Genomic DNA, 26995 nt, shown 5'->3' with positions numbered 1-26995 from the left:
CAGATGGGGTGATGATTTTCTTTCAACTTTAACTGACTCAACACAATTGATTGTAATTTTTTTATTTACCTAGATTTTAACAAACTATAGCAAAATAAAACTATCGGCTTGGAAGGATAAGAGCTAACACAGCCCCGAATATAGAGCAACCCCCAAATAAAATAAAAGTCAAATTGCAATTTTCCTCCATAATCAGTCCAATTATATTAGTTCCAACTACGCTTCCCAGACGACCCATCATCAAACTTAAACAGACTGCCATGGCTCGAACACTAGTTGGGAATAGCGAAACTGCTGCTCCATTTACTATGGAAATTGAAATACCGGCAAATACCATAAAAGAACAGAACAACACCAACACAAAATATGGTTCATTTATGAACACAAGTAACATTCCAGATACACCAGATATCAATAGATTGATAACCAAAATGTATCCACGGCTGAATTTCTGGAGCATGGTTGATATGGCCAAATACAGGAAAGTGTAAATAGAACCAAGTGCTATAACATAAACGAAGACATCACTAGTGACATGATCGTTGCACTCAAGTTCAACTTCGAACAGTAAATCTTCCTCAGGTAACTCAATCCCTCGCAATACTTCACATATCGTTGCGGAATCGCTTCCATTCGATTTCGTCACGCGATTTACAATCTCCGGATACCATAAGCCCATTCCTGCTGAACTGCAACATAAGGGAACATTTTATGAGTAAACCTAATAATCATTTATTTGAATTACTTACACCACAAACATTCCAAACTGCAGAGCACAACACACAGAAAAATAGAGCAAATTTGGCCGTTTGAACAGTGGCACGGTTTGATTCCACATGCTGCTCAAGATGCTGAGACAACCATCCTGTTTCATACAATCCACCGTTTCGTTCAATTCCGGTGTGAATCTCTTCACCGGGAAGTCATCTTCAGTGGTGCCGGGGTGATTTTCCACATACATTTTCCGAAGGATTCCCAACGCTTTGTCATCCCTTCCGCGGGAAATGTAAAACTTGGGACTCTCCGGCAGGAACATCAGCCAAATTGCCCCAATCGCACCCGGCAGTGAATACAGAATGAAGAGAAGCCGCCAAGGTCGAAACTCCACCAGGTCTAAGATATTGACTCGCCAATCGAAAGAGAGCACAATCCAACCGAACGCTGAAATGAACCGTGATTAGAAAAAAATATATAGGAGAACTTAATAACGGGACGCTATGCAACTCAACCTATATTTGAAATCGTAGATAAGTGGGTAATTAGATAAAGCGGTTAAGTTTGGTAATGCAGGTCTAGAATCGAGTAATAACTTTATATAAATTTATAAAAACTGTGAAAATTACGTAGATTAAGCTGACGCCGTCATCATGATGATGTTGTCCGCCGTCATTAAGGATCCAAGGTATCGAAGGTATCCCCGTCAATCGTAACGCTGGTTCCTAGGCGAGCCCTGTCACGTTTGGTTCCGCCCACCAGCATGTACTTTGTTTTCGACGCATTCACCACCAATCCGACTCTTGTTGCTTCGCGTTTCAGGCGGCTGTACATTCCTGTCACCGTTTCCGATTATATCCATGTCATCAGCAAAGCAAACAAATTGAATGGACCTTGTGAAAGTCGTGCCTCGACTGTTAAACCCGGCTCTCCGCATGATACCCGGGAAAGCAGTTATCGTCCAAGATTCTCCATAGCTCTATGCGGTCGATACTGTTGTATGCCACTTTAAAACCAGTCCTCCAAAATGCCGGGAATATCAGGCCCTTAGGCATCACCTGTTATACATAGGGACCTGACATTCCCGGCATTTTCGGAGGATTTGCCGTACTGTAAAGATCTGGTCCGTCATCGAACGGCTGTTCACAAAACCGGTTTGATAACTTCCCACGAATACATTTGCTATTGGTAATAGACGACGGAAGATGATCTGGGATAATACTTTGTAGGCGGCATTTAGGATAGTGAACGCTCGATATTTCTCACATTCTAGCTTGTCGTCCTTTTTGTAGATATGGCATATAATCCCTTGCTTCCACTTCTCCGGTAGCTGTTCAGTCCTGCAGATTCTGACAATCAGCTGCCTTGTTATTCATGAGCTCTTGAAAGGCATCCTTAACTTCCCTCAAAGTGAGAGCTTATTGGTTGCTATTGGCCAACATTCCGACGTAGTCATTTCTTCCGCTGCCTTGAACCTTCGTGCCTGTGATTTAAGCATCATTCAAGTGTTCGTCGCAGTGCTGCTTCCACCTTACGATCACCTCGCGTCCGTTCGACAAAATGTTCCCATCATCATCCCTGCACATTCCGGCTCATGGTATGAAGCTTCTGCGGGATGCGATGAGTTTTTGATAGAACTTCCACGTTTCTTGGGTGCGGATAAACAGCTCCATTTCTTCGCATTTCGTCTCCTCCAGAAGGCGCTTTTTCTTCTGGAACAGACGGGTCCGATGCTTCCGCTTCTGTCTATAACGTTCCACGTTCTGTCGAATACTTTGCTGGAGCATTAGTGCCCTCGCTGCGTTCCTCTCCTCCAGTATCCTCGTCGAACCAGTCATTCCGTCGACTCCGTTCAACGTACCCAACAATGTTCTCACCTGCGACGTTGATGGCTGCTTTTTTTACTCCAGCAATCCTCGAGAGGGGGTTCGGCGAGTGAATCCTCTTCCGGCAACGCTTGTTCGAGATGCTGGGCGTATGCTGTGACGACATCCGGCTGCTTCAGTCGCTCAAAGTCATACCAAGGCGGACGTCAGTAACGTAGGTTGTTAACAATGGAGAGTTTTGGGCGCAGCTTTGCCATTGCCGGGTAGTGGTCGGAGTCGATGTTAGTGCCACGATAGGTCCTGACGTCGATGATGTCGGAGAAGTGCCGTCCATCAATCAAAACATGTTCGATTTGCGATTCTGTTTGCTGTGGTGATCTCCAAGTGTATCGGCACGGAAGGCTATGTTGGAAGTAGGTGCTATGAATGGCCATATTCTTGGAGGCGACGAAATCAATCAGTCGAAGGCCTCAACAACGCTGTTGTGAGCCGCTCCTAACATAGAGTACAGACGCTCCCTCCTTCCCTGTCAGCGTACAATCAGAGTTCCCACCGGGGTTGGTTACCCGATCTTCCTTAAGGTTGTTCGTACCCCGGCCTGTACCAGGATGAGGTAGGGATAGGAGTTGCTGTGCAGAAGGCAAAGGACCACACAAAGGGCTCTTTTTTATTCCTTCAGATACGCGAGGTACCGTAATTTCGGGTGAAATTGATCATTTTTCACGGTTTTTCTAGTCTGTTTTCAATAATATTAACAATGCCAAACAACTAAATGCAGGAAAACAAGAACAAAGTTGAGCCTCATCGACTTATGTACCGAAATTTTCTAACAAATGTCATTTTAGTGTTAAGAAACATCTCTAAAATAAAAAATCAGAGGAACTCATTTCGGGGTGAAATTGATCACTTGTCTATGCCATTATTGTTAGTTTTCAAAACAACTCTACATGATAAATTTGAGCTCCCTGAATCCAAATATGCTTGTCAAATGCTTAACAATGCAATATTTATATAAATAACGAATAGTTAAATTTCAAGAATTACGCGGAAAACGCCTAAATGTATGCAATTTCCTAAGGAATTCAATGATATCTAACAGAAATGTAATTATTTCAACCATATGAGCTAATTGGTACGAGTTTTGGTGATGAAATCTGGTTTGGGGATATATCTCAAGCATCCTCACAAACTTTCAAGTTTATACCATGTTCAAATCCTTGCTTATAAATAGAAGTTTATAGGTGTTTGTCAATACTGCACCGTTCATGATTTTGAAATTTTACATTATTTTCATAGTAATAAACATTCTTTAACGCAAAAAAAAACTTCACAACACACAATTCGACAATAGTTACGACAAACAACGTTCATTTACTGCAGCTTACATTGATATTTGTGCTCCATTACGAATAAATGAAATCGTGTGATACGATGATCAATTTCACTCTTCTGATCAATTACACCCGATTTTACGGTACCAATAGTATGCCTTATTTGCTTTTACAATTTACACAAAAAATGAGGTTTTCTCTTACAGTACAGACGTTCTAAGCATAAGAAGTACCATCAAAAAAATATGCATCTAGCATTCTCGCGACACTGTTGGCACTTGATGCACTCAACGAGGTTCTGAAATCACCTCTAGGATCCAAGATATGTTCAAGTCGATCCAATAAATGTTGTTTAGACAGAAAACATAAGTTTCTTACAAAGCTATCCTGTACTTTAGTTCCATTTCGTTAACACGAATTAAAATAAAATCCTAAGGAAGACCTTTCCGACAAATGATTTAGTTCGCTATTTCATGACGATAAGAGGAGAAAATTCAAGTGCATCATTTATTTGACCTTTGATCTTTTCAGGTGATTTATAGTCACTTGAGCAGTGCTGTAGACATTCGACATTTTTCGCGCCGTTCTTTGCGCTTGCATGGTCAGCAGTCAAATTATTTCTCTACACTCATCCGCTATCGTCACCTCTCACACACAGCACGAGCGGTAGAATGAACATTGAAAAACACTAAACTGTGGATTGAATGTCTTCTGACACGATGACATTTTCATAAATCATGAATTTTGCGAAATACCCGATCAACAATCGCTGCCCAAGCAACCAATAGTTCGGATTGTACTTAAGCAGCGAACTCCGTAGTTCACTTTTGGTATAAATCTAGTTTCAGTGAAACTTTCTCGCTGATTAAGAGTTCACAGCGGACATTAAATGAACTTGATCCTCAGAAAAGTAACTCATGAACTCATCAACAACTTGAAAGTTTAGAACAAGCAACGAATTGAACTTATTTGGTACTTGAAGGTAAAAATCAAACTTAAACGAACTTTATATGAACTGTAAAGTCCGGTTAATTACTTAAAAAGTAAGCTGATTAAGCCATAACATGCCCTTTCAACCGAACTTGTGGTTGCTTGGGTGTTTAATCTTGCTTGTTATGTCGAATATGACACATAAATAAGGGAAGCAACTCTTATTACGAAAAACGATAGAAATAAACAAAACTGTACCATTTTCTGGTGACACCATCGTGGTCAGCTGCTTTCAAATGATATTTTTCTTTCGTACGTTCATTTGATCGCTATTGTTGTGAATGCTGAAGGCAAAGGCTGTCGAAAGTCAACGACAACGTGTCGACTGCCGTGATTGCCAATAACACTGCACTTCAAGTACCTTTCAACGTAGAACGAACCTTTAGTTCTGTCGTCATAAATTAAATGTTTATTCTTTTTCTCTTCTAGAAAGGATTGTAGAAATTCAATAGAACTGCTTTGGCAAATGAAATGTAATATTTTGTTAATAAAGCTTAATTTTGTTTTACCAAATTAGAATGATAGTGTTGCCAAACACAGAACATCTAGAACAAATGAATGTAATGTTTGAAATGATACTAATAAAGAATTAAAAAAATGTCTACAAGGTTCGAAAATAAGTTGTTGATGAAGAGAATCATTCCCGGCGATGCTTAAGTTTTTTTTTTAAATTGATGAGCATGCAGCGTGCTTCATATGACGGAAGTGGTAGTACAATCCTATTTAATTTCCAAAGACCGTATAAAAGAAATAGCTTCTGTACTGCGTTTTTCTTGTATGACATGGTTCTATGCATTTTTCGTGTATGGCATGGTACGGGTTCCATACTAGGTGTTAGTACTCCAGAATTAGTCTTACATATGTAATGTACAACAGTTTAAAAGTATATAGGTCTTGAAAATATTGCTTAACCACTTAATCAAACCAAGTATACTAGAATAATAATGTTCTACAAAAGAGAGTCTAGGATTACGCCCAAATCCATTAAATTTTTACAGTTTTGCGCTAGTTGATTTCCTAAAAAAACTTCAATTGATTATGTTACACGTTTTCGACTAAATGCTATTGACTTACATTTTTTTACATTGAGTCCGAGTAGACTGTTTGCACCAAGTGAAGAATAAGTTAATTTCATTCACTAGAATTACTTACTTTCATGAAGAGCTTTATGTCATCTGCATATATAAGATTTTGTTTTCTTTGTATGAAAGAAATGCCGTTTACACACAAAATAAAATAAATTTTAGGCCCACCAAATGAGATTCCTGAAATACTCGTTCTTGTTAACGTCCCTCCCACTAATGTATGATACCTGATCTCTGCAATGTAGTGTTACACTTATAATATTCAATCTATTGCTAAACCATTCAATGGAAATTTAGTTATTACAGCGAGTCTGCTTGGGGCCCAAAAATCCTGAGCTATAAACATATAGCTATTAAGCGAGACCCTAATGAGGATCGTGGGCTCAAATCACGCCGTTCAAAAATCATTCCACATTTAATATATTCTCGAGATCCCAATTGATGGTAGGAATACGGATGCTATTCTTGGTACAGGTCAGACTCGATTATCCGGAGTATTGATTTTTTTTTTCACTCCGGATAATCGAATCCTCCGAATAATCGATTATCTAGAAGAAAAAATAAAATCTGAGATAAAAGAACATAAATTTTAATATTTTTTTTATATGATGCAGTGGCGTAGCCGGTTCTCCGACATTACCCGGAATGCAATTTACTGGAACAACATTTACCGGAAAACCATTTACCGGATTAAATTATTTACCGGAAAACCATTACCCGGAAGGACCATTTACCGGAAAAATATTTCTCTATTTCTCGCCATTTTCATTCGTCCAGTTAACCGTTTTACGGTCATTCTGGTCAGTATTTTGACTTGAAAGATTTAAAATGATCACCAACGATAATGGACAGGGGAGGTTCTTCTTTCAAAATACATAAGCAACGAAGAGGAGTCTTAAGATATCTTCATACTTGATCATGTCAAAATGCACCATCTTCATATATTTTTCATTTCATAGATGATTCACCCTTCTTTTAATAATAAGCTGTTCTTTCAACTTATCTGTGCAGCTTGTCTTGGCTGAACTGGCTAAATTTGGCTACAATTATGTAACTTTACTTGGCAGCTGGTGGTGACCAATCGATTAAGTTTTCAGCTTAAATGAATGTTTAGTTCTCCAGATCCGTGCTCATGAAAATTTGAGGTTTGGCTTCGATTCATCTTCACCTTAAATCGCAAATAAATTACATGTTCAATCAAATTTTGATATCGTAATGTTCGTTGCGGAAAAGTGAAGCTATTCAAAAACATCAAGCTGAGGTTGGTTGAATTGAATACCGCTGGTTCAAAATTATTTATGGTTGGCAAATTTGACGACGTTTAAGAACTAGATTATTCACATACTTGTCAAACTATAAACCAATGCAAGAGTGGTCGATTAACTGTAGAAATATTACTAGAACAGCTTTGTCCCAGTTGAGTCGTAACGCTGGCAAGAAGAAAAACATATTTGATCTAAATTATCTCAATTTTGTGCATAAAAACTAAAAACAAGAATATCAAAAAAACATACTCCGGATAAACGAGTCTTAAATTCCGGATAATTGAATCCCGGATGATCGAGTCCGACCTGTACTTTTAATTCACTTCGGCAGGGTATTTTTAAATCTAGCTCATCTTTGGCCACAATATGTGTCGTACTGATGTACTTCTTATTGGACAATTTCAGATTATTCGACCGAGAAAAACACACCATGCCAAAGTGAATCATATAAGTGCCCAAGAAGCTCTTTACTCTATCTGTAATTGTCGCTTCAAATGAAAAATTTGACTTTTTCCTTTCATTTGGCGCTAAAAATGAAAAGGTTTGCCGAGGTTGATATTTAGTTTTTAATTTAAGGTGTTTCATTGAAGCTCGTTTTAGAAATCATAGAGTTGTTTTAGACTCGTCGGTAATTCAATTATCTTGTGATAGCAAATTAAAGTGTAAATAATTTCATTAAATGAAAATTTATCCCGTCATTAGTACTTTTCAATTTGATACCAGGGGATTTTTTTTTTTATTATCGGACAATTTGGGCCGGAGGTTCTCCGATTTGCATGAAATTTTCACCAGAGGTAGAACTCGTGGATACATGACCAAAAGTGAAATTCAAAAAAATTATGATGACTTATTTTCCCGGAAAACTCTAGATGAATTTTCACGATTTCTCTATATACCTCAAACTTTGAAAATTCATATCTCCTGAACTATGCATCGTAGAACAAAAGTTTTAAATGAAATCGAAAGGAAATTTTCTCAGCAATCTATTAAAAATATAAAAAGAAAAACATTTCTCGGAAAATTTTTCACCATGGAGAAAATTGTCGGAAAAATAGCGAAAAAATTATCGTCTGTATCATGAAAAATTTTCAAAAAAATATTTTTAGTTTCATCAATCCATACTCTAACTTTCGTCCATAGACGCCAAAGTGGTATCTTTTACCGTTTAGACGACAGAACTGAAAAACCGATGACCACCCGCACGCTTCCCATAGAAAAATGTGTTCTATTGTGGGCCTCATAACCGTGCGCTAACGGCGGCAGTAATTTACACGCATTGTAAGTGTAACGCAGTAAACCATCCTTTCCTTTCCAGTCAGAAGAAGCTTTTCGTCAATCGGAGCACTCTCCTTTGGTCTGTTGGGTGTTTTGTATGTCCTTTATTCGTAACCTTTACTATTGAGACCAACAGTCTTTAATTGAAAACGATCCTAACATTTAATAATATAGGTAATAGGAACTGACCCTCAGCAAGCATGGGAAAATTCACTCACTCACCCGAACGCCACCGATTGAAAATAGCAAAAAATCTGCTGCTATCGAACATTCAGTGATAGCTGAACCGTCTTAGGCGGAGTGTAGCATGAAAGCGACGAAACCGATTGTGTAAAAGCGACAATCGGAAGGAACGCGAAGAGAAGTGAATACCAATACACTTGTATCTGCGAGGCACGATTTAATGCACTTAGTATCCATTTGCCGAATGCATTGAACTGACTGAGAGGATTCCTACTCACTGAATCATTCCGTGGTGTGGACTGCCAGTCAGTGAACGCTCATTAGCACTCAAACCCGAATGCCATTCGAACGGAATCAGAATGTAAACAATCATTCCTGGACAAACATTTCAAAAGGGCACATCGCCATTGGTAAACATTGTTGAACTCAATTCAACTCGATCACGCTCACCAATACCACTACCAGGAAGAGCTAACACCAATCTTGCTGATAGTGGGGTTAGTTTGCGTGGGCGGGCTAAAAAGGGCTCAACAGCAACGTTTCTGAAAAAAGCCTCAAGACCTCTTGGGCCCTTTTCAAATGTTTGTCCTTTGTCCGAATTTCGGTATTGCATTCGACTGATCAGATGCCGTTTTTTGTTTCGCTTAGTGCTCGCCGAAGAAGCAGAATGGGCACTGGAAATTGAGACGTTCGGCTTGGTTAAAAAAACGGCTTTCTCGCTCCCGACTGTGTGTGGAAGCGATTGAGGGAAACACAATTACTGAGTGAGTGTTTCCCATGCTTGACCCTCAGTATCATATAGTTACCAAGCAAAAAGAATATTTATGCATACATAAAGTGCTATTTGTAATTTTCTTGCTTTTTTCAAATTTTGTTCAATTTATCAAATGATTAGATTATTAACTAAAAGCGCGCGAATAAATTTTCAGTTTTGTTTTCTATACAAAGTGATACATTTGATATAAATTCTGATTGTTCCTTGGAAGAATATAGTATAGTATTTGCATGTATATAATATCAATCAACTGTATAACACTCAGGGACGCTATCTATTGTTCCATTGATGGCTGCTGTGGAATATTCTACTGCCAGTCAGCGTGCAGCCTCTACAGTTGGCGCCAACCCAACAGCGCGCCAAACTGTATTGAGAAGCGTACGCGCGTAATGAATAATTATTGTATGTTTTGTCTGGCCGTATCATGCGCCTATATAAGGCGCACCCATTGAATTTGAAAGAATGTAGTTTCTTTCGTTTCTCCGCCGAGTAGGCATGCTGCCTCTCAGTGGTAATAAATCTGTTAAAGTGAAGCCGTTTGCTTGATTTGCCGTCCGTTGTATCGTAAAAGACACAACGTAGGAAAGACGTCCTGGCCGAAACAACATATTAACAATACTTTCAGAAGTTTTCAAAGAAAGTGGATCTTGATCCTTCAAACGTTACCATAATGATTGATTGTAACAAGAACTTCCCGTGCGGCTTTCATAGAGGCTGTTAGCTTTAATACTAAATAACGTTGCTGATGAAGGGCACACAAAACACCCAACTGACCAATGGTCCGATTGACGAAAAGCTTCTTCTGACTGGAAAGGAAAGGATGGTTTACTGTGTTACACTTACAATGCGTGTAAATTACTGCCGCCGTTGGCGAACGGTTATGAGGCCCACAATAGAACACATTTTCCTATGGGAAGCGTGCGGGTGGTCATCGGTTTTTCAGTTCTGTCGTCTAAACGGTAAAAGATACCACTTTGGCGTCTATGGACGAAAGTTAGAGTATGAATTGATGAAACAAAAACTATTTTTTTGAAAATTTTTCATGATACAGACGATAGTTTTTTCGCTATTTTTCCGACAATTTTCTCGATGGTGAAAAATTTTCCGAGAAATCTTTTTCTTTTTATATTTTTAATAGATTGCTGAGAAAATTTCCTTTCGATTTCATTTAAAACTTTTGTTCTACGATGCATAGTTCAGGAGATATGAATTTTCAAAGTTTGAGGTATATAGAGAAATCGTGAAAATTCATCTAGAGTTTTCCGGGAAAATAGGCCACTATATTTTTTTTGAATTTCACTTTTGGTCATGTATCCACGAGCTCTACCTCTGGTGAAAATTTCATGCAAATCGGAGAACCTCCGGCCCAAACCTGTCCGATAATAAAAAAAATGCCCATCATTGATGCCATTGATACCGCATTTGAAGAGTATAATAAACAAATTGAGCGTGAATTGAAATCACGTCCTAAAAATTTCTTTAATTACGATAAAACAAAAACCAAATCTGTCTACTTTCCATCTGAAATGCACCTTGATGATAAAATTGGTATGAACCCTGAAGAAAGTTGCAATCTTTTTGCAACATTTTTTCAAGACGTTTACACTACTTATTCGGAAAATAATCTAGATCGTGAATATTTCTCATTTTTTCCGGAAATCCTCAAAGACATTTGCGTCAACCAAATCAAAGTACATGATATTTTAGATGCACTAAAAACTATAGATGTCTCCAGAGGTGCTCGACCTGACGGGATTCCACCTGTATTTTTGAAAATGTTATCAATCGAACTTATGGGGCCCAGATAGCCGTAGCGCTAAACGCGCAGCTATTCAGCATGACCATGCTGAGGGTCGTGGGTTCGAATCCCACTGGTCGAGGATCTATTCGTAAAGGAAATTTTCTCGATTCCCAGGGCATAGAGTATCTTCGTACCTGCCACACGATATACACATGCAAAAATGGTCAATCGGCAAAGAAAGCTCTCAGTTAATAACTGTGGAAGTGCTCATAAGAACACTAATCTGAGAAGCGGGCTTTGTCCCAGTTGGGACGTAACGCCAGAAAGAAGAAGATCAATCGAACTTGCATCTCCGCTATTTTGGCTCTACAATATGTCTCTGCAATCAGGTAGTTTCCCCGAAACATGGAAAAGCTCATTTTTAGTGCCGATCTTTAAAAGTGGCAAAAAATCTGACATACGTAATTATCGTGGGATAGCCATTTTCTCTTGTATTCCAAAGATTTTCGAGGCAATAATAAATAAAATTTTATTCGATATGGTTAAAAACAGAATAACTCATACTCAGCATGTTTTTTTAAGGGACGCTCAACATGCATAAACTTGCTGGAGTTCATTCATTATTCTTTGACAGCCATGGATAATGGTTATCACGTGGAAGCTCTCTATAAAGATTTCAGTAAAGCTTTCGATCGCATTGACATACCAATGTTGCTTTTTAAGTTAGAAAAAATAGGATTTCAACCGGACCTTCTTAAATGGGTAGAGTCTTATCTTACTAATCGTCAACAAATAGTTAGATACAAAGGAGTAAAATCTATTCCAATTAAAGTTACATCGGGAGTTCCTCGAGGGTCTCATTTAGGGCCATTATTCTTTATTTTATACGTTAACGACATTTCCTTCATTATTAAAAAAGTGAAAGCTCTCATATATGCTGATGACATGAAACTGTTTCTTGAAATAGCAAACGATGAAGATATACATACTTTTCAAAATGAAATTGATATGTTTTACAAATGGTGCAACAAAAGCCTTCTCCAATTGAACGTGAAAAAATGTAATTCTATATCCTTTAGTAGAGAGCGTAGTATACCTATCACAACAGTCTACCTAGGGAATCAACTAGTAGAAAAATGCGTAAGAATAAGAGATTTATGAGTGATTTTAGATTCCAAAGTTACTATAGATCACTATAATACAATTATCAAGTAGGCAAACAAGATGCTAGCATTTATAAAACGGCTTAGCTATTATTTTCACGATCCATACTCTATAAAAACATTATACATAACCTATGTGCGTTCAATTTTAGAATACTGTAGCATAGTTTAGTCACCATTTTCATAAACCCATGAAAATGGTATAGAATCATTTCAAAAACAATTTCTGTTGTTCGCACTTCGAAAATTAGGTTGGACAAGGTTACCTCTACCATCTTATGAAGCACGATGTATGCTCATTAATATTCAAACATTGAAAAAACGTCGCGAATTTACAATGGTCTCGTTCGTAAACGATTTAGTCTCGCATCGTATTGACTCGATGACACTTTTGTCAAAATTAAATTTTTATACTCCTTCAAGACAACTGCGAAGTCGTAGTATTTTTTATACAAACCATCACCGCACAAATTATGCCAAATTTGAGCCTTTAAATCGAATAATGTCTGTTTACAATAAACATTGCGAAACCATTGACTTTACTATGACGAAATCGGAACTAAAACAAAAATTTATGTCATATTAAAATTCGAACTAGATTTAGAAAATAACGTTTTTAAACTATATAATATTAAGTTTAAAATTGTAACAAAATGGTCTACTTCTGATTGACAACATGAAATAAATAAATAAATAAATAAATACTTACTTCCGGTGAAGACATACGACAATCCAACTGCCACACTGGCAAACGAGATTACCACAGTTCTTTTGTCAGTTTTGGTAAATTCTCCTAGATAGGCATAAATAGTTGCAGATGGTGCGGAAATGCTGTTAGGAATACAAAAAAAGCAGTATGATTAAGGCAGCTTCAAACAGTAGAAATTCATTATTCACACAACTTAACAAATGGTTCTTACCTCATTCCAACCAGCAACCGCAGCACCGCAATGGTAGTGAAATTAACAGCCATGCTTGACACCAGCGAGCATAGTGTAGTGATTACCAGCGAAAGCACGATCACATTCTTTCGCCCTTTGGTGTCTGCCACATAACCCCACAAATGCGACGTCAAGATGATACCTGTTGTTGTGGGGTGGCACACGGATGAGATCGAAAACAGGGAAAAACAGAAAAGAATTTATTATAGTTGTTTTCTACACACATCCTAGCATCACTTCTAGCTTCCCGGTAAGACGAGCTTTAAGTGCACTGGCACTATTTGTGGGGAAGGTTGCACCTCCAACGGCGGTTTATAGATAAAGCACAATGCAAACAGTGAAAGCAAATGCCCCGTAAAATCAACTTGATGATGAGGTGTAGTGGCCATCCGAGCAGTAAAATTCTATTCAATTTTCTGTTGAAATTTCAATATTTGATCTCGGGAATACTATAATAAAACCCCATCAATCGGATATAAATGTTGAAGTATGGAATGGTATTCTTTCAAACATTTGAACACCCATACCAACTGGCTTGAATGCTCTCAATGTGATTTTTAAAAGATATGTTTTATCTAGCATGAGCCCTAGATACTTAATTCCATCTCACCAATTCATTTGAACCTCTCTCATCTTGACAACATGTCTACTTGAAGATGTCAATTGAAGAGCTTTTGGTTTTTGTGGAAATATTATAAGTTGAGTTTTGGAAGCGTTAGGAGAAATCTTTCGTTTTCGTAAGAAGGGTTTTGTTCTTCTTCGACGTAAACGCTACTATTCGTCGTATCAAACTTTAAATGTTCCACTACGGCGGATATTCAAACTTACCTGCAACATAGATTCATTATCCAAGTGTAATTTTGTGAAAGCTGTTGGTTTGTACACTTGTACACCAAAAATGCAATAAACTACTGTATTTTGGTAAATAACTTCAGTTCAATCATCCACTTTGAACTTTTTCACCGAAATCGCATGGACGAACACGATTTGAGAGAAATGCTTAGCGATCGACTGAGCCACACCACTTTCCAACACAAGTTTCTTCCCGCCCCCGTGGGTGACTTACTTCGCCGGGCACTTATTTTCACTATGGAAAACCTTCGTACTTCTTCACTGAAGGATTTTATTCCAATCACACGCCGTAAAACTTCAATAAATCATCAAATTTTACGAAATTTCCTCAACCGCCGCGTATAATTGAGAATGTAAACAAAGTTCAATCCGTCGTACTGAGAAAAAAAAGCTTGTGTGCATCAATGTGTGCGCGACGCTCGACGTAAAAATACGATTCCTTTGATTGTGTTGTTTTCGCTGTACTGTGAGCAAATGCCATAATTGTACGGTCAAATTGTGTTCATATGTTCGGGCTGAATTTTGATGACGAACAATTAATTTTAAAGGAAATTAGTATATTCTATCATGCTGAAGGAATGGAGGGAGATGCCCGTAGATCTATATATTCTAGTAAATCATTTTATTATAGCGTTGATATGTTGTGTTTTAACCACTCAATACACACAGTGAGCCGTAAGTTGTGAGACGAATCTGGAAACTGATTGCGACGGAGTTGAAAACGATACGACGGATTGAGAATACGGTAAGATGCATTTTCTTTGCATTATTTCCAAAAAGAGATCAAGATTTATCAAAATGTTATTGTATAATGCTAACGCCGTTTTGAGAAAGAATTTTTTGGCATCGGTTTGTATCAGCATCATTAGCGGAATTTGGGGCAAGTGTGCCACCTTAAGCAAATTGTTCTCTAACTTTGCCCAAAGTTTATAAAATCCACCAATTTAGCCTCATGATGATAGTTTCACATTTTTTCATAACCACTGTGCAATTTGAAATGAAAATAATTTCAAAAAGTATTGGTTTTGGAGCTTCTCAAATATCATCCAAAATAACCTATTTTTCGACACTATGGGGCAAGTGTGCCACCCATATGGGGCAAGACGGCCACCGAATGAACATCGCATGTAATTCTACTTGTAATGCAATTTTCTTTATTTCCTATTAATATTACTTAAAAAGCAGACGCTAATCTATAATTTAAAAAATAATTTTAAGTTTACCGTAATAAGGTGGTGCTTTATAACAAGGTTCAAAACATGCGTAACTCTCTATTACTCATTCGAATAACTAAAATGATTATTTTTGTCTCCATTCTATACAAGTAGTACCCTTATATTACGGCAAATATGTATAATATTACACTAGATCAGCACTAAATAACGGTAAAATATTGATGTAGATATGTAAAACGGTACTAATAAGCCGAAAAACATATTGTTATTGAATATTTTGAGATAAAATCACTTTGGGGGGCAAACATGTTAGTTATTCCCCTACTATACTTCAGAAACCACTACCGGTGCCTCATTTTAGTTTATTATTATGATTTTGTTGATGATGTTTACATTTTTATAAATTTCACTTCAACAATGTTTGTTTACCAAATAGGTGGCACACTTGCCCCAATAACTATACATTTCAACCAAACTGGATTTTGTATGCAAAACTAAATACTTTTTTCGTTCAAATGCCACAATAACTTACACATTTGAATAGTTTCACGATGTACAGTACGTTAGAAAAATCTGGTAATAATTTACCTTTTACCATGCTATTTAGAAACAACGAAATCTTATAAAAATCCACTCAAATTTGGTTGTCTTTGCAAAAATCGATGTAAATACGTGTAAAATAGAGCAATGTTCATCATATTTTGATTATTATATTGTGAACTATGAAGGAACATATTGTTAAGCACAAAGAAAAAATATATATTGTAGTTTTTATAAAAAGCAGGGGTGGCACACTTGCCCCTATGGCACACTTGCCCCAAAGTCCGCTAACTGCAATACTAGGAAAATTGCAGTTCTCACTGATCAATGCTTAATACGATGGATACTAGCACATCACCCTATGAAGAGAAAATATACAAACTTTTTTCAATCTACTACAGATGACACGCAGCCTTGTCCTTTGGCGGAGAGGCCTGTGTCATCCGCAAAGTCAGATGTGAAAATATAATATAGGTATAATATTGGTCCTGGCTGCCTTGAGGAAATATACAAACTTTTTTCAATCTACTACAGATGACACGCAGCCTTGTCCTTTGGCGGAGAGGCCTGTGTCATCCGCAAAGTCAGATGTGAAAATATAATATAGGTATAATATTGGTCCTGGCTGCCTTGAGGAACACCAGCTCTTACAGGAAGTATTTCAGACTTGGAGTTCCAATCATTAACCTGAAGTGTATGATTTGTCAGATAACTGAGGATTATTCTAACAATGTATGCTGAAAAAAAAAAAAAAAAAAATATATATATATATATATATATATATATATATATATATATATATATATATATATATATATATATATATATATATATATATATATATATATATATATATATATATATATATATATATATTGGTCTCCGGAAATCTGAACCGATAAGCCCACAGATCTTTCGGATTACGACATCGAAACGTAACACTTCAATTCAACTTCTTTATTGCTCCCAGCCAACACCGATCACTGGTGGAGCACAATATCAACTACCTAACTTAAATAGCATTCGTATCGTTCACACAATTCCATATTGCTCACATATCTAGGGTGGTCCAATTCTCATTCCCAACATTCGGCCATCCTGACCACCATCGGACTCCGATGGTGTACTAAAAGCCTGTCCTCAGCATCATCGATATCATCATCATCATCGTTTTCGTCGTCGTCGTCGTCGTCGTCGTCGGCACTATCAACATTCTCACCGTCCAGATTTTCACATCCATTGCAAAAGTACATTCGCTTTGGGACAATCCTCACAATTGTAGCGTACCCAACACCATACCATGCCGCGGACGATTCGATGAAAGTTTTCCATTGCTTTTGCTTATGATACTTTTTAGCTCGTACACATTTCAAAACGCATTTGCTCCTATTTTGATTCTTACGCATGCTACTTTGTGAACATTTTTGTGCGGGTAAATTTACCGCCTTTATCATCACAACCGCTCGATCGTTTTCAACTGTTTTATCCACATACGTACATTCACCATTGTGGTACACAACACCATCGTTTGTTTGAATATTATTCACTACGTTCGTTTCTTCATTATCGGGCACTACATTATAATCCATATTTGATAGTTCACAGTTTAACTCGTAGTTTTTTCGCTTAAGATCTAATAATTCTTGATTCATACTGATGAGTTCAGCACTTATCCGCAAAACTTCAGCATTGACGTGAATCATATGATTTTCAAAGTAATCATAAAGATTCGTGTAGTGAAACACACCAGTATTTCCCCATTGGGAACCATCACTGGCTTCATCTTGCTGAAACAAACCAGCTTCCATATCGGCGATACTTGTCTTTCACTTAACGTTTTCGAACGCGTATCCTTTGGCTTTTGGTTTCCCGGACGAGCCCCCAATTTATTGGTCTCCGGAAATCTGAACCGATAAGCCCACAGATCTTTCGGATTACGACATCGAAACGTAACACTTCAATTCAACTTCTTTATTGCTCCCAGCCAACACCGATCACTGGTGGAGCACAATATCAACTAGGGTGCCGGTGCCATTAGTGGACTACCTAAGCTTTAAAAAATCATAACAAAATAACTAAAAGCCTTAACAGAGATCTTTTGGCGTCAACAGAAAGATTTCAATCTCTACTATATGGGAAAAATATAAAAAGAGTGGTAAAATTATGTTTTGAGCCTAAAATCGCTTGAGCCACTATTGGTACACGTGTTCCAGTAGTTGCGCTAGTGCTCCAGTAGTAGACGTTCGGGAATGATAAAAGGAATTTTGAACAAAATGGTAAATTTTTACATGGGTTTTACATTTTTCCCTCGAAACAGCAATTAATATCTTTCGAATGAAGCATAAAGATCATCGCTGGGACTTTTCTTCATTTTTATACATCCATTTTAAAAACTGATTCCATCCGTTGATCCACTACTGGAACACGACGGCGACTATTGGTGCAAGGGAGCAAATTTTTTGCGTTAAATTAATTATTTATATGACTTTTTGATAGAATAAAAAGCTGAAATTTGGCAAATCGACTAAACTAGAGGCGATCTATCCACCAAAAATAACACATGTCGTTTTTATCGAAAAATGTACGTATTATTCCATAGTCCAATCTACTGGTACATTACAACCATTGGTACCGGCACCCTACCTAACTTAAATACAAAGCATTCGTATCGTTCACACAATTCCATATTGCTCACATATCTAGGGTGGTCCAATTCTCATTCCCAACATATATATATATATATATATATATATATATATATATATATATATATATATATATATATATATATATATATATATATATATATATATTAGAGTGGTTCAAAAAACCGTTTTTGCTCCACACCGCTAATTCGATTCTAAATCAAATTCTGAGTGTCCTCCCAAAATTTGAGCTCATTTGGATGAAAACTGAGACTGCACAAGCCCTTGAAAGTTTATATGGGAATTACTATGGGAAAACCAACCAACTCATTCAATCGGCCATAGTGTTTGCCCATGTGCTCTTGTAGATTAGAACTACGTTGAAACTGTGAGACACAATAATCAGCTACAACTTTGCCGTAGACCGTTTCCAAATCGGACGCCCCAGTAATTAGTTATTGATTTTTGAACGAGTTGTAAAACTTTGGCTATAATTATTGGGCTGCTCTGCAGGCATCACTGGATATATGCAGTAAAACATAGTAGCCATGATTTGTGCGTGCTATCTCTTGCGCCAGGTGCAGCAATGTTGCCTGTTCAGAAGTTAAATGAGCACTGCTGAAGAATTTGTGACTGGATATAAATCAATAACTTATTACTGAGGCGTCCGATTTGAAAACGGTCTTCGGCAAAGTTGTAGCTGATGAATGTATCTCACAGTATCAACGTAATTCTAATCACCAAGAGCACATAGGCAAATACTATGACCGATTGAATAAGTTGGTTGCTTTTCCCATAGTAATTCCCATATAAACTTTGTCAAATCAAATTTGAAACACGTAAAAGTTGATGAGGTCGAATACTCACGTCGGAAATTAAACTGTTGATAAGCAAATATTGAATTTTCGTTGACATGGATCATCATTCCGTTCAAAATTACCTTTTCAAAAAGTTAGAGCTGATTGGACGATAACTGGAAACTTTTGCAGCATTTTCATCCGGTTTTAAAATTTGTACAACCTTGGCATTTTTCCACTTGTCAGGCAAATATGCAAACTTAAAACATGTATCAAAGAAAAATGATAAGCTCCTCTCTGGAACAACTACCGAAAAGCTAAACATTACATATAATTTGCAATTGGATTAGATGGACAAATTGATGTGAAGATTTGCGAAAAAGTTACACGTCTTCTCAGTGAGAATCGAACTCACGACTCCCCGATCTCTAGTTGGGGCGCGTTAACCACTACGCCATGAGAGGACTCATGAACGCAGAAGTTAACCTGAATTCGATTTCAGCTCAATAATCACGTGGTCCTCTTTCGCAAAGTGCACCTCTTTCGGAAGAATTAGATGCCCATCCAAACACAACGCTTTCTATATATATCCAATGCCTAGCCCGAGAGCGCATTGTTTTTTAGATATAAGAATAGCACACTACACTAGCCAGCAACTGCGCTGGCTGAGGTTTCTATTGTGTGGGCTTCCAATGGGTCGCGACGTTCTCAAACGACCGGTTACGGAACATGAGTCCGTTGCTCGATAAATACTTGTTTTAATTAAAACAAGTATTTATCGAGCAACGGACTCATGTTCCGTAACCGGTCGTTTGAGAACGTCGCGACCCATTGGAAGCCCACACAATAGAAACCTCAGCCAGCGCAGTTGCTGGCTAGTGTAGTGTGCTATTCTTATATCTAAAAAACAATGCGCTCTCGGGCTAGGCATTGGATATATATAGAAAGCGTTGTGTTTGGATGGGCATCTAATTCTTCCGAAAGAGGTGCACTTTGCGAAAGAGGACCACGTGATTATTGAGCTGAAATCGAATTCAGGTTAACTTCTGCGTTCATGAGTCCTCTCATGGCGTAGTGGTTAACGCGCCCCAACTAGAGATCGGGGAGTCGTGAGTTCGATTCTCACTGAGAAGACGTGTAACTTTTTCGCAAATCTTCACATCAATTTGTCCATCTAATCCAATTGCAAATTATATGTAATGTTTAGCTTTTCGGTAGTTGTTAAACTTCCACTCGGCTGGTTGGCCGTAAACCACGATTCATAATTAAAACAAGTATTTATCGAGCAACGGACTCATGTTCCGTAACCGGTCGTTTGAGAACGTCGCGACCCATTGGAAGCCCACACAATAGAAACCTCAGCCAGCGCAGTTGCTGGCTAGTGTAGTGTGCTATTCTTATATCTAAAAACAATGCGCTCTCGGGCTAGGCATTGGATATATATAGAAAGCGTTGTGTTTGGATGGGCATCTAATTCTTCCGAAAGAGGTGCACTTTGCGAAAGAGGACCACGTGATTATTGAGCTGAAATCGAATTCAGGTTAACTTCTGCGTTCATGAGTCCTCTCATGGCGTAGTGGTTAACGCGCCCCAACTAGAGATCGGGGAGTCGTGAGTTCGATTCTCACTGAGAAGACGTGTAACTTTTTCGCAAATCTTCACATCAATTTGTCCATCTAATCCAATTGCAAATTATATGTAATGTTTAGCTTTTCGGTAGTTGTTAAACTTCCACTCGGCTGGTTGGCCGTAAACCACGATTCATAATTAAAACAAGTATTTATCGAGCAACGGACTCATGTTCCGTAACCGGTCGTTTGAGAACGTCGCGACCCATTGGAAGCCCACACAATAGAAACCTCAGCCAGCGCAGTTGCTGGCTAGTGTAGTGTGCTATTCTTATATCTAAAAAACAATGCGCTCTCGGGCTAGGCATTGGATATATATAGAAAGCGTTGTGTTTGGATGGGCATCTAATTCTTCCGAAAGAGGTGCACTTTGCGAAAGAGGACCACGTGATTATTGAGCTGAAATCGAATTCAGGTTAACTTCTGCGTTCATGAGTCCTCTCATGGCGTAGTGGTTAACGCGCCCCAACTAGAGATCGGGGAGTCGTGAGTTCGATTCTCACTGAGAAGACGTGTAACTTTTTCGCAAATCTTCACATCAATTTGTCCATCTAATCCAATTGCAAATTATATGTAATGTTTAGCTTTTCGGTAGTTGTTAAACTTCCACTCGGCTGGTTGGCCGTAAACCACGATTCATAATTAAAACAAGTATCCTCTCTGGAAGTTTCTAGATGAGCATGTAAAAAAAATCCATCATCACCCAGCTTTCATATTTTTGATTTTTTTTAATAACAGTTCTCACTTCTTCCAAATCAATCCCACGAATTTTCAAAAACGTTCTCTTGGTTCAGTACCTATTAAATTAAAATTATGCGCGCTTCCCAACTGCATATCAAGTTTTTGAGCTTTTACGCAATTAGTTAGTAATGTGTGGGCTTCGTAGCCGTGCGGTTAGCGGCGTCAGTCGTTTAGGCGTATTGTGCTACGGAGTGTGGGTTCGATTCCCGCCCCAGTCGGAGAAAACTTTTCGTCAAACGAAAAATTCTTCACTGGTCCACTGGTCGTTCTGTGTGTCCGTTGTCTAATGTTAGTTATGTTCAGTCTGTGCAGCCTATGGCTGAAGACGGTGTAAATTGTCTTTTAAATTGTCTTTTAATAGGAGATCGCAGTAGGCAGCGCGCGTGAACGGATGTGTTGAAAATTGATGTCACGTTTTTATCGTCTCCGAAAATTATTAGATTCGGCTGGTGCAGTTTTTGAATAAAGTTTCTAAAACGGAAATAACTGCTGGGCAGTAATTTGTTAAAGCCTAAGCAGAAGGTGAATATGCATCGAAGCCGAACCTCAAATTTTCAGGAGCGCAGGTCCGGAGAGCCGGGCTGAAGGCTTGATCGATTGGTCACTCGCTGATGGTGAATAATCGATCAAGTTTTCAGCTTGAGCCGCTGTCTGGTTCTCGGGATTTGTGCTCTTGAGGGTTTGAGTTTTAGCTTTGTTTCATCTTCAACAAAAAAGTGTTTTTTTTGCGTCGTCGCCGAATTTTTTTTTCTCGTTTTAGTTTGCACGCGTTCTGTGTGCAATCGAGTTTATGTTTTCGCGTCGCCAGAGTGATATTTTGTGAAATGAGCATGCTGATGAAAGTAGCTTACAGCTGCTCTATTTAAGATGGATGGTTAATTTGGTGAGTACGTTTCATGCTTTTATATTAAATGTACAATATTATGAAACATATTTCTAGCATGACAACGGTGGCAATGTTACTTAAATGAATGGATGTATTATCAAAACAAGGCATCTGTTCATGAATGAGCAAATTTGTTAAACTTTGGAGATGTATCAAATCGATTTAGTAGATTTTTTACTTTTCTACCAAAATATTTGCCTGAAACCTCAATATTACTTTGAAAATAATTCGAAAATACCAACAGCCTAACACAACAATCTATCACTTTTCCGAAGACATTTGGGTGCACATTTCGGGACAGATAACTTGTTTTGATAAATCAGTTCGGAATTTAATAATCAAAGGTATCTTAAAAAAGTGAACGGGTCTAAGGTACACGCTTTGCTTTAATCCCTAAAATAATTCATAAAGCAATTCCCGTAATTAGGGGTGTAGTTGATCAGTGGGGAGAAGTTGATCATTCCCGTACCCACATTTATGAACGGCCAGGAGAGCTATTATCCGTTTTCAATTATCACAAGTTATGTCACATCGTATTACCTGATAGCTGCTCTTGATGTTTCTAAATTCGGTTCGTCGTTCAAGACAGTTATACCATGGAAAAACAGATTTTTAAGGAAATGTTCGATGAACTGTTGAAGGGTTCTACCCCAAACATTCGACTATTGCCAAGGCTATATAAAGACACCATTTAAATAAACTGTTTCGTACATTCCATATATGTTCTGTGATCCTAGTTTTATATTTGCATTGAGGATAAAAAATCATTTTCAGAGATAAAAATGTTCTTTTTGTGAGCGAGTTGCTAATTTCAAAGAAAATTGCATACCTATAGGCGTTTTCTTTGGTGTCTTCTGGATTTTACAACATTCAATTCTAAAATTGACCGATTTATCAACAAGTTGTAAGATTTTTGAGATTTGATTCGGGATCAGTGATCCCAAATTTAGTAAATAGTATATCTCTTTATTTTAGAAAACGTGTCACAGTAATTGATCAACTTCACCCCGGAATCAAAAATTCCATTTTTTTATTTCTAAAAAATGTTTCCGTTATTATGATAACAATTCGTAAAAATTTCGTTTGATAATTCGATAAACATCCAACCAGTACAGGTTTTAAAAATATTTGGATGAGAATACATGCATCCTACTAGGAATTATAGAACAGAATCGTTCAAAATTGATCAACTTCACCCCATATTACGGTCCTTGTTTTTTTTTTTGTAAAAAGTTTCGTTAGGATTCCATAGACAATTTATAGTGAAAAGCTTCCAACGATAATAATTGTGAAAATTCTATAGAATTCCACAAAGTAACTATTGGAGGGTCTAGAGATATTCTCAAAATAATATCACGTGGTATTTCTAAATCCTTGCTGGATAAATTCAAGGTACCAGCAGGTACAATTTTTTGAATAATACCTGAAGCGATTATTGGAATAAGGCTTGAAGAATATCAGCAAATATCTAAAGAAATTCAAAAAAACGGAAAAGTTCTTATTGGTTTATGTGGAACTAATTCAGAAGAGATTTTTTGACGAATTCCTATATTTATTTGATGATAACGAGTAGATCTGCTAGTAAGATCCGTGGCAAAAAGTCTTTGATCTTCATGACAAATTTTGGCAGATGCTATGCAAGATCGACCTCAGACTGTTGATAAAACCTGCGAATGATTTGTGGTAATTTCTGCTTATAGAAGCCTGATTGCTTGATGAACTAAAAAAATCTTCATCTCTATCATGACGCAATTACAGTAACCTCTCCACATCTCGATATCGAAGGAACTATCGAGACATAGAACAAATTTATAACGAATACTAGATTGAAAATCACTCCGTTACAAGGAAAATTATAAACAAACAGATGTCATTTCGTCTTCGTAAATTGTATAAGTTTAGTAACCATGGTTTACCAGGATATCGAGATATTGACAGTGAAAATGTATGCAGCATGAAGGGATCGGAAAAATCATCGACATAGGGAGAGATATCCAGATGTAGAACATCGAGATGTGGAGAGTCGACTGCAATATAAATTCTAAAGACAAATATTCAAATGCAAGATAAAATTCACAGCGAAAGCATTTCCAACGGTCAGAGGGGGCATGTTAGCTTGCTACAACTCCTATAAACTCAGCTCAAATACACTCACCTGCAAAGCTTACGCCAGTAAGGACACCTTTATCGGTAGCAGAGAGATTCAAATCACAGTGCGATGCAGGAATGAGTATCGATATTCCCATGGTCTCGTTAATTACCGCCAACATAATTAATGCAGATACCAGAAACACTTGCCAGCCGGTACGACCGAAACCTGAAATAAAATAAATACATGCCAGAGAGTGTAACGTAACAGTATAGAACCCAACAAATTTATGATAGGCTGAAAAAAGACATGAAAAAACTTTTATAACATGAATTTTACTTTCCGTATAATTCCATGCATAAACTTCAGTAAAACTATGATCGAGTTCAAATTCCGAATCGGTCGAGGATAGTTCAGGGTTGGACATGTTTTCGACTTCCCAGAACATATTGCAGCTTCCTGCTCGCCACGCGATTTACAAATGTAAAGATGGGTATTTGACTACGATCACACTTAAGTAATATTCGCTTAATTTTCGTACTATAACAACGCATTTCCTTTGTTTGTAACTCAACAAAACTAACCTACAATATCGATTGCCTCATCGAAGGTGTGACTTTTAGGGCCTTCATCTTTTGTTTGGTCCCGTTTTCCATTGGTAGTTGGATCGATAAAAAATATCCTTCCACCGGCTATGTTATCCACAGCAAGTACCATTTTTCTTAATTCTATTCACAGGTGTAATTCATCTACCCTTCCAGGTAGCACTACTATTCAGCAACAACTAAAACCCGTTTCCATTCTGCTGAATGGTTTCAACTATTTGTCTCTCAACTTGACCTAGCGACCAACTGCCTCCAGCCGATTGTACGCCATATGCTGATAAGATCCTGAAATCCCTCCCAACGTCATTATCTTGCACTGCACATCTCAGATGACATTTCTTGATCATTGTGGATACTAGCAAAACAGCCACCAAGGGTGGAACGAGATACGGTTAAGCCACTATAAAGCTGCTGATGCTGCAATAGTAACTAACAGCTGATAAGAAATGCATGACTGAACCTTAGGTAGATTCAAATCAGTTCCTTCAACTTCCGGTAACTCAGACAGCCTAATTTTGTTTTATTTTTTCTAGTTGCTGGGATTAGAGCTGTTTTTCATAATAATCAAGCTTGATGAGACCGTTTTGAAGTCCGTAACGTGAAAGCCTATTTTCTACAGCTTAGTAGAAAAAAAAGCTTCAACAAAAGTTGTGTCAAATTAAATTTCACTGTATTTTAGGCATAACTTTTCCAAAATCCTGGGCGTAATTTCGCACAATCCTGGGAAGGACTATTTAAAATACTTATTAAGAACATTCTTCACAAAATGTTGGACAGGTTTCTCAAAGAACCAGGGCCGCATTCACGGGAGGTTCGAGGGGCCATGTTTTTTCTAGGAATTTCGTGAGAATTTAGGCACAGAGAACAAACATTGAGGCTCGAACAAAATTGGCAATTTATGATGGTGGCCAATTTATGATGGTGACACTAGCGCCAAAGTGTAAAAAGCGGTAAAATTGAAGCCCCCCTACTCTGATGACAGCGCCGCGTAACAGGAGGATAACGACATATTTTGAAATGACTAATACAAAGCTTTACACACGCTTACGATTAAAGATGAACGTCTGTTCTTTGTGATTTAAGTATTTTCCCAAAGATTCAGAGATAATTCCAAAGATTAATTTACTATTTCCTGTGGAATCCCTCCAAGAATTATCCTAAGGATTTTCTACAAGCATTTTGCTTCGGATATCTCAAGAATATAACCTGGATATTAACAAGGATAACTATAGAAATTACCCAGGAAACTCTCCAAAGATACATTTAGATATTTTTCAAGAGAGGCCTAAGTCCTCCATGATTGTATCAGGTGATTCTTCCATTGATTTCCTTAGTAACAACTGCAAAATTCGGTTGAAGGATTAGTGAAAAATAAAACCCTTAGAGGAACTCCTAGTCTAGTCTTTGGAAAAAAAAACTCGGGGTAATCCCTGAGAAAATAACTGGAGGTGAATTGTTGGAGTGCTCAAGGTTTTCTTGGAGAAATTCCTCTAAGCATCTTTTACAAAATCGCTAGAAGAATTTCTGGGAGTATTGGTAGAAGAATCTCTAGAAAAAAAAATCTAGAGGGATCCCAGTATGAGTCCCTGAAAGTATTTCAGATGAAATCTCTGGAAAAATCACTAGAAGATTTCTTGAAGTTTTTACATGAGACATGTGAGAGAAAATTCTTAAAGAACCTTCTAAAAAGCTGCATTGAAGTTTTTGATTTTTTTTCTCTTGAGCTCATAGAATTTTGAATCAGGATT

The 26995-nt window shown here is 37.7% G+C and overlaps 2 protein-coding genes across 5 annotated transcripts in view; one reads left to right on the top strand and one right to left on the bottom strand.

Moving 5' to 3' along the window:
- LOC5575886 (neuropeptide F) overlaps nucleotides 1-26995 on the top strand; it is a 101936-nt gene that overhangs the window by 51381 nt on the left and 23560 nt on the right. The gene's annotated exons all lie outside the window — the stretch shown is intronic.
- LOC5575876 (synaptic vesicle glycoprotein 2B) lies at nucleotides 47-25484 on the bottom strand. Its single transcript, XM_021854171.1, has 6 exons — nucleotides 25227-25484; nucleotides 24709-24870; nucleotides 13269-13431; nucleotides 13058-13179; nucleotides 750-1161; nucleotides 47-689 (listed from the first exon to the last, which is right to left on the bottom strand). Exons 1-6 carry the CDS (start codon nucleotides 25357-25359, stop codon nucleotides 101-103), a joined length of 1581 nt encoding a protein of 526 aa, XP_021709863.1. The 5' UTR covers nucleotides 25360-25484; the 3' UTR covers nucleotides 47-100.

The sequence above is a fragment of the Aedes aegypti genome, chromosome 1, assembly GCF_002204515.2.
Source record: "Aedes aegypti strain LVP_AGWG chromosome 1, AaegL5.0 Primary Assembly, whole genome shotgun sequence".
Lineage (NCBI taxonomy): Eukaryota > Metazoa > Arthropoda > Insecta > Diptera > Culicidae > Aedes > Aedes aegypti.
Note: the sequence above shows the minus strand (reverse complement) of the source record. Positions and strands in the feature narration are given on the sequence as shown.